The following is a 20,970-nucleotide window of genomic DNA, read 5'->3' as shown; positions in this document are numbered from 1 at the left end:
AGAGTTATTTGTTGGCGCCTATAATAAAGTCTTTATTTTTAGATGGTATGTTTAGCTAAGGAGTCCTGCTGTGATGAAATGAAGGAACATTGAAGATATTTTTCCTTTTCAGATAACAATATAAGATGAACTTCCTCAAATAGGTATATACATGTCCTCACTGCTTTTGGAAATGTTGGTTGCTGTTTCAAGGACTTTCTCTCTTTAATCAGTCCATTCACACTGCTAACTTTACAAGATGTGGCCTGTTTTTTGAAACAATTTTACTTAGGAGCAGTTTTTAAGAGTCTAGTTATGGCTGAAGACTCGCTAGTTTTAATTAATTTAAATCTTTTCAAATTCTTTTTTTTCCTCCTGAATGTTCAAGAATATGATTATTTTTTTAGAAATAACATTTGAAAGCCAAGGTTTGTACTTTATCTATACTGATCCTGTCACACTTCAAATCCGTTATTTGACTGCCCATATAAGGTTAATTTGTTAAAATTTCTGATCACATGTTTAATGCTGTCTTTCTATGTCATATTTGGTTTTGGCAGTTAACAGATGTGTATCTAACAGTGGATAAAGCTTTCACTAGTATGTGAAATAGGTCTATTATATTTGAGAAACACTGTAGATAGACTGAGAAATATATAGTACTCTATTTGTATATACAGATATACAAACTAAAACAAAAAGATAACACTGTGGGTGTGTGTGAGATTATAATAATATATTTAGGTTTATAAAAATAGGATTGACAGTATTAATAAACATTGACCATAAATTGGAAAGTTACACTATACATTTAACTTTCAGTGTTCCATAGCTAAAAGATCATTAAAATTATATATACCTGTGACGGTTGGTGAATGCCTGTCTTCATGTAGAAGAAATGTGGAGGTTTCTCCCTGTTCATTGTTACACGATAGGGTGCCTTGATTAAATGGGTAATGGCTGTGCTGAAGGAAAGTAGACCTTATAACAAAATTATACAGTGCAACCTTTTGGAATGGATATAATCTTCCGTGAACATCACTTCAATGTTTAGTAGTTTTAGCAGAGATCAAGAAATTGACTATATCTACCACAAATGTTTACTTTGCTGTTACTGTTCATTGTCTTCTGAGGCACTGTCCTTGAATATTTTCATTTTAGATTGTGACAGGCAATGCTTGTGTTAATATTAAGCAATAGTTAAAATACTGTACTCCTCTTTGAAAGAAATAAACTTACTAAACTAGATCTGAAGTTAGGAAGAATAACACAAACTAAAAAACACCTTGTATGACCTCTAGTGGTAAATGAGTTAAAGTCAATATGCAAGTGAAGTTTAAACAGCAGGTGTTGCAATTAAGACACTTGAGATTAGGCTGATAATAATATTGTTCCCCAAATGCCAGTCTCTCTTGTTTTTATTCTGTGCTAAATTTAGATTGCACCACCTATACATATTAAAGCTTCTTACAAAACATTTATACAGGCATAGTTTTTCAAACACATTAATGTGAACCAAACTCCTAACGTTGTATATGAGTCCATTGTGGCCAGAGCACCAGTTTGCACTGTTGCCTGCTGTCAGAGTAACTCCAGTTTGTGGGATGCAAAATGCTTCATTTAGCTGATGAGGAAGTCCAGCTGTATTACTGGACTGATCCTGGGCTCTTTTTTGCCCTGGGCCCTCAGACTATATAATGTTATCTTCTGCCGTATACTTACTGTATTTTTTGTTATCTAGCCATGCTAAGATGATGTAACTTCATTAGCAGTCCCACCCTCATTCATAGTTGTTTGCTGAATTTTAATTTTTTTTGTTATGTGCTTATTTTGTGGTGGTTGAGTTTTTTTCATTATAGAAGGACCTCTTTCTTTAATAAGTTTGTAAGTGCATCTGCAGATGGCCAAGACTGAATAATATAAATTGTGTAAGAAATATGTCCAATGTTGAATCTTTGGAGTACTTTTGTATAAATGAACAAACATATATACTGGATTTTTTTCCATGGAATACATTACAATCTTCTCTTTAACTTCTTCCTGAAATACTCAAGAGTATCAAATAATTGTATTCCATTTTCAGAAATAGAGAATAATCATCTTTGCTCTTTTTTTCTCCTTATTATTAAAATAAAAATAAAAGCATAAACCACTTGAAAAATTTTAAAACAGTTCTCAAAGCTCAGCTAAAATATTATTTTCTGAATCATCTAATTCCAAATTAGGTTAACTGTTTATTTTAGCAGCATCATGTGCAAGGTTAGAATTAACTCTTTATGGGTTCTCTGTCTAGCACAACACACACTTAATTATAAAGGGCTAATTTGGAGTCACCAGTCAACCAAACCTTTTTAAGGAGTAGTAGAAAACTGGAAAACCAAAAGTGAAAAATCTAAGAAGATACATAATGAATGAATAAATGTACTGAAAAAGCCTGGCCATAAATTGAAATAATATATTACAGTTTATTTTTGTTAAACTAATGAATGCTACCATATATGTTGGGAAATATTAATGGAACTGTTTTTGGGTGATATTTACTGGTGTATCTAAAGGTCAGTTTGATATTTTAATTGGATTTGTTTTAGATAAGACCTCCAATCTTAAGAGCAAAATAAGTGGCACATTGTCAAATTATAAGAAAAAGTGGGCATGTGATGGATGAGGAAAAATATAAGGCTAATTCATCAGTTTATTCTGTTTGTTTTCTGTAATGTATTTTATAGCAAAGTGTCTCAGGCTAGGGGGTGTTGTCTCTTAATATATGCTCCTCTAACATTTATCTAAAGTAAATATGGTAATCTAATAACTAGAACCCAGGTGAATTATATTTATGGTTCCACCAGCAATGCTGTATTCTCAACTGTAAGATGATTTTTTTTTCAACATTAGCTGTTTTATATAGTGTCTTTGATACAAGCTATAACAGAAATATGTCATGCAGTTTAGGTTAATACTTAATCTGATTTCTTAATATCTATTATTTTGTTTTTATATATGTAATGTATATTTGTACAAATTTGTCATTTGGCACCAGCATCCTTACAGCTAAGCAGAACAATACCTCACTGCCTTTTTTGTTGCAGTTATGCTTAGCATTTATTACTTAATGACAACATGGTAGTATGGCCATGACATTACCATTTTGCAGCTTCCATGTTTTTTTTCCCAGGTTCTCTAGTATTTCTTCCACATCCCAAAGTCATGTATGTTTGGTTTTTGGTAATTCTTAATTGTCCTCATATGAGTGGAAGTGGGTGTGTATGTGTAAGTGCACAATATAATAAACTGGTATTCCATTTTGGATAGACTCCAGTCTCTGTGATCCTGAATTGGGTTAATTGGCTTCAGTAACGGACAGACGTTACATACTGAGTTGGCACTTTATGAAGTACAATTACCTAATAGCCAGTGCACCTCCCATGAGCACTAAGAACAGCCTGAATTTGGCAGGGCATGGACTCACAGATGCGCTGAAAGTGTGGCAGAGGGGTACTGGGCATTAATTGTTGCATAGTATCCAATGACATTCTTTATAGATTCAATTTGATTGATGTCTGATGACCATTGGATTAAACTGAAGCCACTGTAATGTTTCAGAGCTCATTTGCTGATGGGGCATATTTTTCCAAATTAGCAAAATATGTAATTCTCAATATTAACATTAGACTTATCAGGGGTCCCCATATATAACATAAAAGCACTTCTGATACTAGCAGTAGTAAATTGCATTATTGACCCCATGCAGGAATTATCCATGAAGTTTGCCCCTACCCTGGTCCTGCCATTACAATGAATCGGCAGAAACCATAATTCTTCAGACTGGTGTTCAGTGTTTGTGGATATACTAGGATAAACAACACACTTTATTATTTATAACTGACATGAGTAGAGTGAGTAAGGTTGTTGGATGGCATGCTCAATCCATGACAAGGCATTCTAACTTGTGAATTTGTCATATGTTTCTTTCATCATCAATGTTATATTCAGCTTTTAGTCGACTGTCTAATATTTTATCTCTTAAGCATTAAGTTTTTCCTACTTCTGTTGTTCAATTTCAATCAATAATCAGTGTCTAAACATGGTACCACACTTGGATAGAATGCTTTAGTGGCTAGTTTTACTAATACACATGACATTGTCATGCATTAAAACCCCTAATCCAGTCATGTCATCATATTTCTCCTATTCCTTTCTCAAAGCTGCTTAAATCTTCCATCTTATTATTCCTGTGAACTGCATGCAGTGTCCCAAAATTTTCCTTGTGATTTATTAATTGTAACATTGAGGCATTTTTTGTTTGTTTTTAACTGAAGATTGTAGACCCTCATTTGCAAATACACCTGTAACTGATAAATATTGAAATTTGAGTTAAAGTACTAACCGTACATTTTTATTTTTATTTGACAAAGTTTCAGGTAAACTGAGGTGTGGCTCTTTTAGGTTGTACTTGGGGGTTCATATTATTTTGTTGGCCTACTCTCCATTATCACTGGCTGCTTCAGTAATATTCCTTGACACTTCAGGTTTAATAGTTGTCTTGTTCAACAACCCCCAACCCCCGCCCCTCTTCAGGAAAGTTACCGGATACTGATAGGATTTCTTAGTCAGGATAGCTTAAGGTTCAGTCTCCCTTCCTAAAAGGAGATACAAAAAGTCAAATGTACCCACCATGAAACCCTATTTATCACATCTCAACCCCTCCCAACCCCCATCCGTGCATTCCTGAATGAACAGAAGTAGAAGATGACAAAGTCAGCGAGAGAGAGAGTCTCTCTCTCTCTCTCTCTCTCTCTCTCTCTCTCTCTCTCTCCTGATTTACTGTGCTTTCCCAGAAAGCTCCATTGTTCCCCTTTCCTAAGTCTCATCAGGCCTTTTGTGGTAGAATATCACAGCGGCAGGCACAGAGCTTGAAACGTATAAATGGTATCATGCGTGTGATTAATAGCGGTGCTTATGAGTCAGGTCTGATAACAGCTCTGCTCTCTACTCAATTTCAGATACCGTTAATGGAATCTGTCTTCTGCGATTGTAATGTGAGAGCGCCTAATTTGCTATGGAGCTTGAAGCTGTCACCAGCAGGGGATTGTAAGGTCATATGGGACCTGCCAGCAGTTTGGCCTGCAGCTTGTATCTGCGGCTTTCAATAGCGCAGCTCCCTGCCTGTCAGTTAGCTGATAGGCCGATGAAGACTCTAAGCCACTTCACACAATAGAGCGGAGAGGCCATACAGACTGACTTTTCTAATTGTCAGGACTGCTCAAATTTCAGAGCCAGCATGCTGGGTATAGGGCTTTTTTACCTCTGTCTTCCTTTCTCTCTCACTCCGTGTCTCACTTGCACTTTCTCAAATGCACACACACATACACACATGTAAGTAGCAGCTCTCTTGCTTGCTTTTTATTCCTTGGTTTTTGGTGCATTACAGATTCCATGAAGTTTTCTTCAGTTATGTAAAGAAATTTAAATGAAACTCATAAATTGGGGAAGATTATTTTAAATGAGAATCTCTTCCTCATTTTTTTTTATTTGTGTTTAATCATAATTAACTGATATGACCCTGATCCTTTTTATCACTCATTTAGATCTTTTTTTCCCTTGCCATTCAGTATTGTTGCTGTATTGTACAACACCACTCACCCCCAAAAATAGCTGATTAGTATTGATTAACTGTGCACTTGGTGCTAGAGAAAGGATGGAAACATTTGCCTGTAGAAGTCTAATTTGTGTCACTGATTCTTCCTAGCGAGCCATCTCAAATTGGAAACTACTTGGAAGTGTCTAGCACCCTGCCAGCCATCACTTCATGATGTACTTTGCTGTACTAATTATTACAGTATTCAATTTTGACTGCAATATAAATGTTTCCTAATATGTCACACACAAAGTGACCAATTCAGGATTTGCACAAAACTCCATTCTGTGCAGGTGGTGCATTGATCAAAAGGTGAATACACCATGCTACACATTTTTTTTAGCATAATCTTCTTTTTTATATTAAAAAGTCTAGAAGCACCCACTTTTAGGTGAAGAAGCTACGACTCACTTTTCCAATAACTAGTTTCTATGTGTCAAAGTTTGTCATACTTTACAATCATTCATCAATTCATCCATCCATCCAATGTCTGGACCTGTTTTAGTGAATTACAAAGTATCATTGATCCAAATATGGGTAGGATGCCAAGCCATCAAGGATACTCCCTAAATCTGTCTTTGCTGAGATTCACACTTACATTATATTAGTTAATGATTTGGTAATTATGATATAAATCAAACTAAGAACAGTATCTGACTGTCCAACTAACTTCTGAAGTCTGCATATTTTAAAGTTGAATTATGCAGTGTCAAAAAAGCTGATGCATACAATATTAAATTCTTTATCATTGCAACTGTAAATCATTTCTATCTGAACAGGTTAAAGAAGCATTATATTACACAAGATTTGTTCTTGCATCATCGATGCAGAAAATGCTACCAAATATTTTTATTTATTTTTTGTTATTTAATTTGTTTTATAAGACAGCCTTCAGAATTATTTTTAGACGCCTGACTATACGTCCTCATTGTATTATCATTTATATTTACATAAAATTCAGAAAATAAAACCTAATATTCATCTTCATTCATTTATTGACAACAATAAGCTGTAGTTATCAATAAAACCCATATGGTACTTTCTCAATTATGTCTTAATTGAATGGCTTTGTAAGATGGAACTGTGGATGAATGAAAAACTCCTATATCTTTAAGTAAAAACGTTTTTGTAGTTGATGATAATTAGAAAAAGGGTAAAACAATACTGAAAATTTTCAATACAAAGGATCTGGAGTTCAGTTTGAATGAATCTACATTAGATTTTAGATGTAATTTTTGAAAGTGGTCTATTATTCAGTTGTATTTCCATGTTATGTAGACCATCTTTCTCTCGCTTAGAAATATTACAAAATTAAGGCAACTTCTTAGTTACTTCTACTACTTAGCAGTTAACTCAGTACATGACTCAAAGATCATAGCTAGAACTAGAAAGTATGACCATATAACAAAAATTCCTAATTTACTGCAGTCCTTTCCAATTAAGTTTAGAACTGATTTTATAATCCTTTTTTGACATATACTTTAAAGTTGTAAATGACTTAGTCCCACTTTATAGAACCTAATAATGTCTGCACTCCAGACTATACACATAAATTACAAAATGCAGGCCTACTTAACAAACTGAGGCTGAGTATGACTACTGTACATTGCAGAGTCTTTAGCTAAATGCTCTTCACAGAATATTTGGTCTCAGCATTTAAATTAAGGCCAAAGACCTATTATTTTGATAAAGCTATTGGTGAGGATGTTCTTTTGTTTGTTCGATAATCAATGCACTCTTTTTGCTTGGCTGTAAACCTGCTCTTTCAGACCTTTCCCTTTGTCCGTCTCTTTTTTTGTGCTCTGATATTTGGTGTCATTGCCATTTTGGTTAATTAATTCCTTCTGAACTTGGAACAGGATGTGGAAATTGAAGTGTCATCACCTGTGAAGCATCCAATGTCAGACTTTGGTATATATTGGCAAAATAATTCACATTTGCTTGCACTGTAACATATTATACAATGCCTAGAGAAAGGGTGGGCAAACAGATGGTCAGGGTCATACAAAGTTTTGACCTGTTTTTTCCTAATCACCGTAGTCTACAGATGTTTATTTTCGCTGCATTGTATGTTTGATGGAATTTTTTTTTTTTTATTTCTCCACTGCCAGCTGGCTAGTTTATCCAGTTGAGGGTTATTCTTACCCAGCTACATTTGGCATAAGATGGAAATCAGCTGTGAATTGCATGCCAAAATGAGAAACCAAAGGATAACCAATGCACACATGGTCAAACATGCAATTTGAATATATGTAGTTCCCTGTCTTAGGATTCGAATTCAGAACTCCGTCTCTGTCAGGCAGCTGTGCTGATTACTACATCCTTATAGCTTTATAAATATTCAAAAAATATAGATATGCAGACTTTTAATGTTAGTTGAGTTTAGTGTTGTGCTTTAGTGAGTTATTCTATTTTGTGGTTTACTTTTTAACTGTACCATCTTTGTAATTTTGTGCAGCAGTCGGAGCTTGTTAACTGAGATGCACTATGAAAGATTAAATTGAATGTTACTGTATTTAATTCATCACAGTATGATTGAGCAGTGAATGAGATGGACTTTTTTTCTGACTGTACCCATGGCTGCTGCAGATGGGTTCCTCAGATTATTTTTATGAGGTCTTATTTATTGGAGTGGGATTTGGTTGAATGATCTCTTACTGCCTCTACTTGCTTTTTTTTTTTTTTTTTAAATACGGTCTTCATATTTTTATTTGTGCCCATTTACTGTTTTTCTTTACTGTTTACTGTTTTCCTTTAATTACATTGCTCTCTGCTTCTTTACCTTGCCTTTTTATGGAGAATATATATGCACATTTTCTGCAAACAAATTGGTTGTAAACTTAATTTTCCTATAAAAGGATTGTACAGTCCACCATGCTGTGTTGTATCATTTATTACAAGTATGCATATACTGTTCATGAATGACTGTTCAACCTCATCTTTAACTAAATATTGTGCACATTCATTGTAATTGATATAAAACATTTCTTTGTCACCCTAGTCAACCCTTTAATGCTTTGTAAGTAGAATGGCCTGGCAGCCAGCAAAGAGTAAAAATGAAAGCAATGTTTGATCAGTTATTTGTCTTAGATGTGTTACAGAGACTTTAGGTGCTTTTTATCACTTTCAGCACTGGCATATCAAGTTAGTGTAAAGTTGACACTTACTTACAGATCAGCACTGACCTGAGAACACGTTCATTATATTATCAATTTTGCACCTTAATAGAAATAGAGCTCAACATACGTAACATATGTATTACGAAGCAAGCCAGAAGAGCATTTTAACAAGTTTTGGTGATCCAGTTTTTGCAGGTGCAAAGGCTGACATGAAAATTAAAATATGTATGAGTCAAACAAATTGCAAAAATAGAAGCTTATACCGCAAGAGAGCGGCCGTACTGGAGCTAAATGCAGCCAGGGTGCTACAAAGAATTCTTTCATTGATATAATAATTGATGGCATCAGTGGTGACCATGCACAGTTAGGCTTAATTGAGTAGTCAATTTTCATTATTTACTTGCCCTATGAGGGTGTGTACATCAGCTGCTTCTTGGAGAAGCTGCATTTGCAAGAAGTACAAAGAGATTAGTGCTTATATATAGTAGATAAGTGAGTGCCTTGCTGTTGTATGCATGGGGTTGAAATCTATAACTGTAGTGTATGAGGAGTTAACTGATGCACTTCCCTGATAATTTATTTTTCATATCACCTTCTTGAAAAATTAAGCCTACTGTAAATATTTTTAAATTATGGTTGTGTTTTAGAAGACTTCTGCTACATTTTCAAGATGATATTTGATTTCCCTTTTTATTGAGAACATTGTCAAACTGATGCTTTTTTTCTTTTTAACTTGTTAATGAACAGTATACTGCATTAGCATTTGAGGTGGTTTTGTTCTTTTGTTCATAATATTATGATAAATATGTATTTTATTTACTTGTGTTTGTTTTAGAATATACTCCCGGCATTGGCACATTCTACTATTTGGTTGCTGCTTGTCTGATTTGTACTGCCATAGTTTTGGCTGAGGGAAATTCATATCATCTCATTTGTTATTAGATGTTCAAGCCTTGGTGGAGACTGTGCCAGAATATCATAATGTTTTGGTTTATGGACATGTCAACTGTCAATATTTTCCTCTTGTATTGTCTGTTTCAGGCTTACAAACTTTGCTCCAAGTGGGATATTAGTAGCAGGGTGTTTTGCCATGTCTCACCTGGTCTGGCAGTGGTCTATGGTGGCAGAGGTTTTCTCTCTGAACAACCTCTTTATTGGTCTGCTGTTCTCTCTTACTGCCTGTTTCCACACTGCAAACTCACAGGAACAAAGAGCAAAGGTAATGAAACAAGCTCACACATACTCTGTTTTATATTTTCGATTCCTGTGACATAATGATTTACAATTATCTTTTCATTTTGGCTTGGCTTTCTGTTTAATTAGCCAATAATTTTGTATTTAAGAATGTTTTTAGACTGAATGAATATCCTTGCTTTCTGTAGTTTTGCAGTTCAAATAAGAGTTGTTTCCTAACTTATTATGTGTACTTTTAACCTTTTCAGTTTTCCAGACTAGGTGCATTTTGCTGTGGACTAGCACTCTGCAATCAACATACCATTGTCATCTATGTGATAGTCATTTGTCCCTGGGTGTTAATTAGGCTGTTAATGATGAAGGTGAGAGTTGACATTTTATGTGATTTTTTTTCCGTTAGTTTCTGTATAAGATAATGCAATGGGAAATTTATAACAGTATACATTATGATTTGCTGAAAAAGTAGTAGTAATTTTTAGTAGTAATTATTGAGTCTAATATTTAATATGGTTTATCTTTGCAGCTTAATTGTTTAATTCTTATGAAGTTATAGCAGTGTTTGTGTCATAGTAAGTAACGGTTTGAAATAAAGTGCAATTTGTAATACAGCTAGCCTCATAAAATATAGAAGATAGGAAGCCAAAACTTGTGCTTTGTGTTAAATGCAGAGTATGTGTGCTATTTTTTCACAGGAACTTTCATTTGGTCTTATGGTTGAGCTTGGGTTATGTTTCCTAGCTGGACTTTTCCCATATATTTACTTGGCAGTGTCATCGTTCATGAACAGGGCCCGCTGGAGCTGGGGAGACCAGACCTCATTTCCTGGATTCATGACACATTTACTGAGGTCTGAATATGGAACATTTAGTTTGGTAAGAGAGCTGTAATACCTCTCCTTCAAGGTGAATCAACTGGTTCTAATTGATGGAACTGTTCCTATAGGACAGAGATTCTTTTTTTTAGTCAGCATTGGTTGCTTTTTCTAGCTGTCTTAATTCCTTTGTTAGATGAAGTAATGGAGTCTTTGGATTGTTTAGTCATGTAGTGTCCATTTCCATTTACGGTGTAGTATGTGCAGCGGTTAATTTGAAGCGGTCAAGAATACACAATAATCATTTCTCTGTGCAGAAACCCACAGCATTGTCTTTTATGGCGGTGATGTAATGAACGAAAGAGATTAATTTGAACAAAATGATTTATTGACACAGTTTTACATCTAACCCCAAATCTCTGACGACTAACAGCAGCATGCCTGGTATTGATTCATGTATAGCTCTGTATCACACAATTGGATGGGGTGGATCTAACAATGATACACTACTCTCTCAGGGTTGTTTGGAAGCTATTGATTCACACCTGACTCTGTAGCAACCTCCTGTGAGCAATTTGGGATGTATTGATTGGCACACAATAAAGCATTAGGCACTGCACTCAGCTTAGAGGGTAATAATTCAAATTTATTTTTTTATCTTTTTCTAATAGCTAATTTATAATTTTTGCCATTTTCTATATTTGCAATATATGCATTTTGCAGTTTTTTTACCCTTTAGTAAAATCTAACCTTAGATTTATCGTTCTACTGGTGTTTAGACTTATTCATTGCAGTTTTTGCCCCCAGTTTGTAATATCCAATTAAATTTTTATTTAAATTATTTTTGTGTGGCAGAAAATAATAAACTATAACAAATTTTCACAAAGAGCTTTAGTATTTATCCCCATTAGGATATGAGAGAAGTTCCAGTTCATATATGATTTTATCTTTGTAATTGATTCAGAAGATAATACTTTCTGTGATATAGCTACACCTCTATGGTAGTCTTGTCACAATAATCCTTTATTTAATTTTTAATACTTTTTAAATATTTTTTCTTTCTTTATAGGCAAAAACAGACACAGAAGGACAGATGATGAAAATTATTCTGTGAGTTTTTATTGTTGCCTTTGTGGTCAAGTATGCTCTGTGTTCAAGATCACATTTATATCACACTGGGTTTAATGGGTCTATTTCAGGAGCTAATACGCAAGTAGATTACCTTCTTAAATTATTGCAGGTACTGATAAATACAAGCTGCTTGTGGAGCATTAGAATTGGACATAGCAAGAAGCAAAGGTGAATGTAGTTTTAACAGACAGTTTAATCATTGTATAAAATTTAAGAAATATATATGACCCGGAAGTATTATAGAACAAAGAAGTTAATTTATTAATGTAAGACAGGGTTTATGTTACCAACTCATACTATTTTCTAACAAAGTTTGTTCTCAAAAAAGATTTCCATTTAATTACATTTGTTGGAGCAGTATGGTGCAGTAGAGCTTCAAGTTTTTTTACTTGGATCAACTTCTCCAGGCCAACAACAAATACATGACCATGACTTCTGTTTTACTGCAGTGTTGCTACTGTGAGTTGAAATGCAAACTGGGATCCCTAATTCAGCATGTCATCATCTGAAATTCTTAGATTGCCTCACTAAGGGGGCCACACATACTGCCATGAATAGCATTCACTTAACCTCAAAGGGCCAGAGACATGCAGAAGGGTATGGCAGACTGAAGGACCAGCATGTAATTGGGCAGACAGGTAGATAAGGAATCAGGTACATTGGCTGACAGATGGATGCTGTAAGCGTTAAGTGGGCACAGACAGTGATTCCAGCCTGTATATCCGGAGGCGTTGAGAGAAATCCCTCACAGGTTGATAAATCAACTCTCCTCCTTACTGAAGCTTTGAGGTGTTTTTACTAAGACAGGGGTGCTTGGCAATAGATGCTTTTATTTTAGCTCTTTTTTTTATTGCAGCAGTTCTGCAGTTCTTTATAAAACGTTTTAATTCCAGGAAATATTTGTTAAGCCTAGAAGAGGGAGCTCCAGAAAGAGAAGGCTCTTCTCTATATTTACAATGTTTCAGTTTTAATGGTTGCTTTTGCATGCACGCATGCCTTCCAGAAAAGGTACACTTTAATGTTAAATAGTGAAAATGTCATCTTTTGTTTGATATGCATGTATCGTTTTCGTTTGTTTAATGTTGTAATTGGTGATTTTCTATGGTTAGTCAATGTTTTTTTATTTATCTTTTTTTTTTTTTTGTTCCTTGTACCAGTAATTGGAACATGAGTGCAGTTTGAAGATACCAACTCATAACATTGCAACACAAGTAGATTCTAAAGCACTGAAGTCAGTAGAACTTATAATTAGAATTTTGAATTTGTGTTTATCTGGAGTTAGTCTTGAACCCTCCTTAATGTTTATGTAAATTGAAAGATGGACCATATTGGATTCTGACTCACTGAAAAAATGTCTTTGTAAATTAAATTTGGTAGGATGGACTACTGATTTTTAAAGCAGATGAATAGTTTCATGGTAATTTGTCAGAGGTGTTTAAACTTCTGCATCTTGTTACTGGCCTTTTAAATTAGCTAATTGCTCTGGTATGGTTGCATTTCGTATTTGCTGTAATAGTAAGTATTACATAATTAATCGGTTTTAAGTAAAGGTTATCTTTACAAATATTATTATCTTTATCTTTATTATTGTAAATATTTATATCTTTATAAATGTATCTTAGGTTGATACATATTTTTGGTTTCTTTACTTACTGGTTTCCCTCTTGTCTTTCAGAGCCCAATGGAATCACTGTGTGAAGGACCTTTCTCTGCCAGTTCTAACTCTGGCAGCCACAGGATTGGTTATGACCTTCTTTAGGAGGTAAGTTGTGTACCCAAGTAAGACAATTGCTGGAAAAATATGCTTTGTCGAAACTTTTCATCAAATGCCCTTTGCCTGTTTTGTATGTCCAATATCCTTGTTATGACAGGCAATGAGCTTCTGCATAATAGATATTTGTATTTACTTATTGCAGACCTAATGCCATGTCAGGCTACCCATTTGGATTCTGATTAGCACTCCTTGGGATAGACTCCACTCATCCAACAGATAACACTTGTATGATCTATTCATTAAGTTTAAACCATCTAAATAAACACTATTTTAGGACATAGTTTTAAACATACTGCAGAAACATACAATATTTGAGAAAGAATTATCACATACCATTTTGTAGCAGCAGAGTTCTGGTTACTTCCCAGCCAAACTAGATAATACTCTGCAGTTTTCTCATGTATTGTGTTCATTTGATGAATTGTAACCTTTCTAGAGAGCTTGAACTTGGATCAGAGTGCCCGCTAATTCATTAAAGCTGTGCGAGTCTGTGAGGCTGTGCCGATAAAAGCAGGCAGTGCCAGGGGGCAGGCAGCTCCACTGAAGCGGATGATCTCCAGGGGCACCAAAGCTCTTGCCCTTGCTTATTGAAAAAAATGTATTCAGAACGCTTAATATGCGCAGATAGTGACTGGATCAAAGCAGCTTCCTTTCAAGGGTCTAACAGCCGTTTAGGAGCGTTTTCATCTCATCTCCTCGTGAGATTGCCTGAAGCAAGGCCTTGGGGGTGGGGCTGATGATGGCTGTATATTTGAGACGTAGGCATATTGCTGTGTCAGAAAGCTGCTGATGATGTGTGGAAGAACATGCTTGGAAATGTGCAAGGAAGTTTATGTGAAGAGATTTTGAGTGTTAGAGAGCTATCATAATGTAGATAAAAGCTTTATGTCATGATATAATTATTGCTTTCTTTCAAACTATTTCTAATATATTTCTGCTGTAATTTTACGTAATAATACACCAAATGTACATGAGAATATCCTCATGAGCTTTTTTATGGGAATAGTCATTCAGCCCAGCATACCTCGTCTGTACCTACTCTAGCTCAATATAATTTGCCTGTTCCTGTTCACATACTGTAATGTTTTCGTTTTATACTTGAGAAGAGATTGAAAAGAATCTAGAGTGTTGCTTTTAACTACATACTTAGCAACTTTTCCATATGCCTGAATTCCTCAGTGTGGAGGAATAGTTCCTAATGTTTGTGTTCAATTTACCATTAATCAACTTACTTCTTTGCCCTTGTGTTCCTGCTGATGAAGAGATTTTTAAATAACAGCAGGGGCCTCATGCATAAACGGTGCGTACGCACAGAAATGTTACGTAAGAACTTTTCCACGTTCAAATCGCGATGTATAAAACCTACACTTGGCGTAAAGCCACGCACATTTCCACGGTACCTCATACCTTGTCATATGCAAGTTCTCCGCTCGGTTTTGCAGACTGGCGGCACCCAGCGTCAAAGCAGTGCTACTGTTCCTGTGTGGTTTATCTTTATTTCTTAGAGCCACATTTCTGCCGTGGCTTTATAAATACACTGAAACTAACTGCATATTGTTTATTAGTGTAATGCATCTGATTGTAATTAACCTGTAACAATATAATGGTCCAGGGAATAGCCATAGTATTCCAAATACAATAACTGCTTTAATGTTGTTACTCTCACTGCACCTTTTTTTTCTTCTTTCAGCTGCTTCCATTAAAGGTTGCCACAGCGGATCATCTTTTTCCATATTACTCTCACTGCACCACTCAGAGTATTTATATCAGTGTATCTGAGTGAGGAATCACAGCAGCAGCTGATTGGAAAGAGCAATATCGGTATACAGCATCAAGCCCACCCTGCCTCAGCCACGGCAAAACATTTCAAAGCCTTTCCTGTACGGACCTCGCGGTTCAGAAACAGTCAATCAGTCCATCAAGTGCTCCTTGTAGAACTGTTTGTACTTATAAGTACAATTACCTTACTGTAAACTTGCACTACAGTTATAATATTGCACAACCTGCGCCACTTTATAAAGCTCGTATTTACATATGATGGCGATATCATTTTTAAGATGAAATGCAGCAAAATATGTTGATTATATTATATAGATAAAACTTTAACTTAATTTACATAATCTGTATTGTTAATAATTAAACATGTGAGGACACAGTTCTGCAGTGCTAGCTAGTTCACGGATTGATCCTACCTTGTGCCGTATTCTTTCTGGGGCTGATGCGACACTGGAAGGATCACGCACCGTATTCCCCTGTTTAATAACATGCTTTAACTCCTATCATCATGAAAAAGATATCACGTATACATCTCAGTATTTTAATTATTCAGAGAGCTGTAATATCACGAATGTAATGGATTCTGTGTCCTGTCGGAGAAAGAGAAAGCGGAAGCATGTAGTGATTCACACACGTAGAGCAAAAGATCAAATACAAAACAAAGCATTTAACGTGCTACTTTAATTACGATGTGATTTGAGAAACGGGTTAATTAAACGATTTTAAGATGAAGTTTATGATGTTCTACTTTAATGACAAAATAAACTATGTAATTAAAGTGGAAATTTCGAGATTGAAGTTGACATTTCGTGCTTTTTTCCTACTGTGTGCCTTTTTTTCTCTGTACCCTAATAAGCTTTCATATGACACTCAGACGGTGGGCTACAACTCGCCTTTTCATGGTGACTTTGATATGTGACAACTTCTTTATTTTGGGCACTGTGCGACTATGTCAGGCGATCAGCTTCCTTTTGTTGTTTATACCACTGTTTAAACCAACAAATAGTACGTTTTTCCTTTGCCTCCACTTGGTATTCGCTGAAATTCTTCTATTGTCCCTCTTGTTTTTTCCATTGTCTTTTCACAGAAGGCTGAGCTTAAGAGTGATTTATATTGATTTGCATATTCATAGAGGCGTAATTCTAGGAGGAGTTGGGGGCAGGACAGAAGGCGCGTGCACGAGCGTTACTTTTCACGCTGACCGGGGTTTATGGAGCAGAAGAACGTGGAAGTTGGAGTACGCACAGATTCCTGCATCTAGATTTTTCTGTGCATAAGCACATTTCGACTTTTGTGCTTACGTCATGTTATAGTGCGAATTCTATGCACAGCGTTATGCTTGAGGCCCCTGGTGTCTACTGTGCTTGCTTACTTCATAATGTTAAACACTTCTGTCATGTCACCCCTTAATCTGTTTTTGCTTAAACTGGACAATTCAACTCCTTTGACATTTCCTTGTGCATTTTCAGTTCTCTGAAGCATTACCTATCTCTTAAGGGATCTTGGATAAGAGTACATTAGCTAGTTGTTGGTGGAAGGAAAAAAAAATCAGCAAAAAAACATAAGAAAATTGTATTTATAGAAACGTGTGCATGTGAAGTACTAAAAGAACAAAATACCTTTGTTGGATTGGTTGTAGACAAACACTTGAATAATGCAGCTTAACATATTTGTGAAAGCAGTGATGGATGAATTAAATGCTGTTTCACCAGTATATGATTCCAAGCCGCTCAGAGCATGTCTTGTCAGTTTGGCGTAATATCCTCATGCATTACTGTCCAAACTGCTTTGCCTTTACAGTATTGATTGGGAATGTCTACTGATTATAACAAGTAACCCTTTGTGCATAAAGGTTTGACTTCAGAAATAAGTCAAAGCCATTTGTAGAACAGTTTATCACACTGACACAAATCTAAGATGTTCAGGTAAACATGGTAAAAGCATCTGTGTGTTCCAACCTGGAGCTGCAGTAGCAATCCAAAGAAATTTTAAAGCTGACAATGACAAAAAAGTGAAAAGCTAAGGCATAAATAGTATGAAACCCTGAGACCCTGCAATGCTTGTGACAATGTATGTATAAAGAAAAGGTACCTTAGCTTGAGAAAAGTAGTGCTGTCTCTATGTATGCACTTTACACAAGGACATTTGTGTAAGCCAAATATATTTTGGAGGTTTGGTAGGTGCATGTAATGAACAACGTGTACAAGAAAATTCCATTTCTAATATACCAACTAGCAATAGGTAAAAATCATGTTATTTTCTTAGCACAGTGTAATCTAAAGAAAGTAAAATGTTTTTGTTTTGTAAAATCTGAAAGTCAATTTTGCGGATATACTTAAAATACACTTTGACATATCCCAAGCATACATGATTATTGCCACAGTCAAGTCAGTCTGAATAATCAGATTTTCTCTGTGGTTAGTCCTTATTTTTTCCTACACATAATCATCTGCAGAGCAGTTAAGTGGTGCTACTCACTGATTTTGCGGTGCATATTCACCTGTCCAGCACTTCTTGAACTTTTAATTTTATTCAGATGATTTAGAAACAGACTAATATTTACTCATTTTAAATAATACCTGGCGACAGCAGATGTGAGCTGGCTGCGCTTTTAAAAGTTCAAAATTACAGGTACCCAGGTAGATGTAGATAACTGCTTAAACATTGTTCATTACCCAAGATGTATCGCTAACCTGTTTAACTTTTTATTTTTGAGTCCTACACAGATTTTTAATAATTAACAAGTAAACCTACAATTGTTGAAGGTGTTATGTTCCATTGTCAAGACTAAAGTCATGTGTTTGCTGATTGCATCACCATCCATTTAGAGTAATTTTCTTAACTTTTAAACTTTAGATTGGGACTGCTTGTATAATTGGAGATTGTGAATAATATGAGGTATCAATTGTTTGGAGGCAGCCTGAGATAAGAAACACATAGGTGCAACTTGTAACAGACCAGTTTTACTTTATAGCTCTGCTATTATTATTTCTAAAGTATTCAATTTAAACATCTTTCAGATCCCAGTAAGGTGCTGAGTAGAAGCCTTCTTTCATTCTGGTGTCAAAAGACATCAGTCAGTTTATATCTGAATGAGGAGAAAAAATGCCTCTGAAAAACAGTCCAGCTGTATTGACTGTTATTGTGATAGCCACAACCTTTCTTTATCCAAAACCTCTAAACAGGGTTCCTCACCCCACAGTAAAGTTATTAGATTAGCCAACCAAATATGTTAATTTTTGGGTTTACCTTGGTCCTCGAGTTTCCCCTGTGGCCACTTGTTTTATTTTCAATAAATGAATTGTTCAGAGTCAGTTTGCTGCAATTAATTCAAGGCATAATTTATCTGAATGTTTTTATTTTGGTTCTGATCCGGAAAGCCAGACAGATCAGTTATCAAAACAAGGAGATCCCTTATCACTTTAAATTTTGTTCTTTTATCTTAATGTAAGTAATTATTTATAAGATTTCCTACCTTAGTTACTTTAAATGTTATTTTGAGATATTTTTCAAGAGTCTGTGTAGTTTTTCTTCCCACATCCCAAAGATGCACACATTAAGTTAATTGGCAGTTGTAAATCAACCCAGAGTGGGTGTGGGTATGACTATACCTTTCAGTGGAGTGATGCCATAACAAGGTTTGATTCCTACTTTGTTGCTAAACCTGTCAAGTTAGGCACAGTCACCTCAGTGTCTTGCAACTGGATGAACTGGATGGATGAATATTATATATACTGTATTCCATAATATGATGAGAACTGATACCAGGTTATTGCTGTTTAGATAGTTAGTTGTAACTTAGTGCTTTGATCTGTACTTATTAAATATTAATAAGTTTTATAAATTCTGACTTGCATCATACTCTAGCCAGTACTGATATTGAGTGTGTCTTAAAGCACAGGGTATTGTTGCTCTGTCATCTAAACTGTCCTAGTGTCCCCTAAAAATATTTTTCTCCATTGCATTACATATGCATTTAGTACTAATAGTCTGTTACTTGTTTGTCCTTTTGATGTGCTTCTTGTAGTACTAATAATGTACTGTTAGTGTACAATTGTGTTGTGTTTTTATTCCTACAGTATGAGTTTACTGTCCTGTACTTGTCATCATCACCTCCCAATATAATCAGTGTTACATCTCAATATCATTTCTTTATGGCTCTAGGTTGCTGCTCTCTAATGCCCTGTTTAGTGCTTGTGCTGCTTTACAGTTTGATTACTCTATTTTTTATTTTTATCTAGGAAATACAGCTATTACTTAGTATCATGGATACTAGCTTCAATGTTCATTGTGTATTCCATGTTTTTTGCCTGGAGAGCAAACCTAGACATAAGCAGACCCCTTTTCCTTGCAGTGGTGAGTATTAGAAATATTACATCTAGTTAGAGTGTTGTAGAAGTAAATATTAGACATGTTTAAACTCTTTTAGGTCTGGATCAATTGCTATTCTTAAGTGGATTGTAAGCTCGTTTATATCCATACTAAACAAGCTTAATGACTTAGTATATGCATTTTTTCCATTTATTGCAGTTCTTTACTCTTCCAGTATGTTGCAACAGTGAACTTTCTTGGTCAGAATAATGAATGATTTATTGAATTATATACCCAGGACCTACATGAGCTCATACCATGGATTATTGATTTGATTAGAGTCTGATGCCTCAAAACTGAGCACTAATTTAAAAAATATTGTTCCCTATATTTGGCTCCTACTGCTGCATGTACACATGTGTATGTTACAGTGTATTTTTCACAGCTGGTGGTCCATCCTCAAGTTGTTCCCTCTGTGGTATCTGAATGCTGGTTCTTCCCCCTCCCCAGACAACAAAAAGCAAGCTGTCATTCACTGGCGCTAAAGAGACATTTTTTAAATTATCCATTCATGTTTATGATTGTAGTTGATCACCTAATTGTAACTACATTACAGGAAACACTAGCTAAAAAAGCATGTATTCATTCAGACTGCTTTATATTGTAGTAATCTGCTGTGACATATATGCAAATGAAGGAATAATCAAAATAAACCAATTAAAAAGAAAGTTACTTTGGTGGATTTTCAATAAACATTTTATGTTTACATATTCATTGACCTTTGTGTATACAGCAGCAACTTATAGCAAATGTTGCTTTTTGGAGATTGATTTATATATAAGGTATCTTTCTCTGTTGGGTCCTTGAGCCAAGGCCCTTAACCTGAAAATTGTTCTGGGGTACTGTAGAATGGCTGACCCTGCACTTTGACCTCCAAAGTTCATCTGAAAAGACAGTTTCCCCTCAGGGATTAACACAGTGTACCAAATGCCAAAATATATATATCCTCCCCCTGGAAGCTTGCACACTGTGAAGGTGTGATTCAGAAGAGATTTTTCTTCTGCTGAGATTGATTACATATCACAATAATACATGTATCCAAAACATGTCTGCATCAATGTTTCTGTTATAAACAAGTGCAACTAGTAGCATTTTGTCAAGATCTTATTTTTTTGTGTAACCATGTCTTTTTCTTACTTTTCTGCATAGTGGCTCTGTATTGAAATGAGTAATCCTGAGC

The 20,970-nt window shown here is 35.2% G+C and overlaps 1 protein-coding gene across 2 annotated transcripts in view; it reads left to right on the top strand.

Moving 5' to 3' along the window:
• tmem260 (transmembrane protein 260) overlaps positions 1-20,970 on the top strand; it is a 114,042-nt gene that overhangs the window by 67,161 nt on the left and 25,911 nt on the right. The window contains exons 4-9 of one of the 2 annotated variants that reach the window (XM_039741425.1): positions 9,775-9,952; positions 10,176-10,289; positions 10,620-10,799; positions 11,808-11,848; positions 13,545-13,631; positions 19,661-19,775. In XM_039741425.1, coding sequence (XP_039597359.1) covers positions 9,775-9,952; positions 10,176-10,289; positions 10,620-10,799; positions 11,808-11,848; positions 13,545-13,631; positions 19,661-19,775 — 715 coding nt within the window. The remainder of the gene's footprint in view (positions 1-9,774; positions 9,953-10,175; positions 10,290-10,619; positions 10,800-11,807; positions 11,849-13,544; positions 13,632-19,660; positions 19,776-20,970) is intronic. The other variant, XM_039741426.1, reaches the window with a different exon arrangement.

This window comes from Polypterus senegalus, chromosome 18 (genome assembly GCF_016835505.1).
Source record: "Polypterus senegalus isolate Bchr_013 chromosome 18, ASM1683550v1, whole genome shotgun sequence".
NCBI lineage: Eukaryota > Metazoa > Chordata > Cladistia > Polypteriformes > Polypteridae > Polypterus > Polypterus senegalus.
This window is presented reverse-complemented; position numbering and strand designations above follow the sequence as displayed.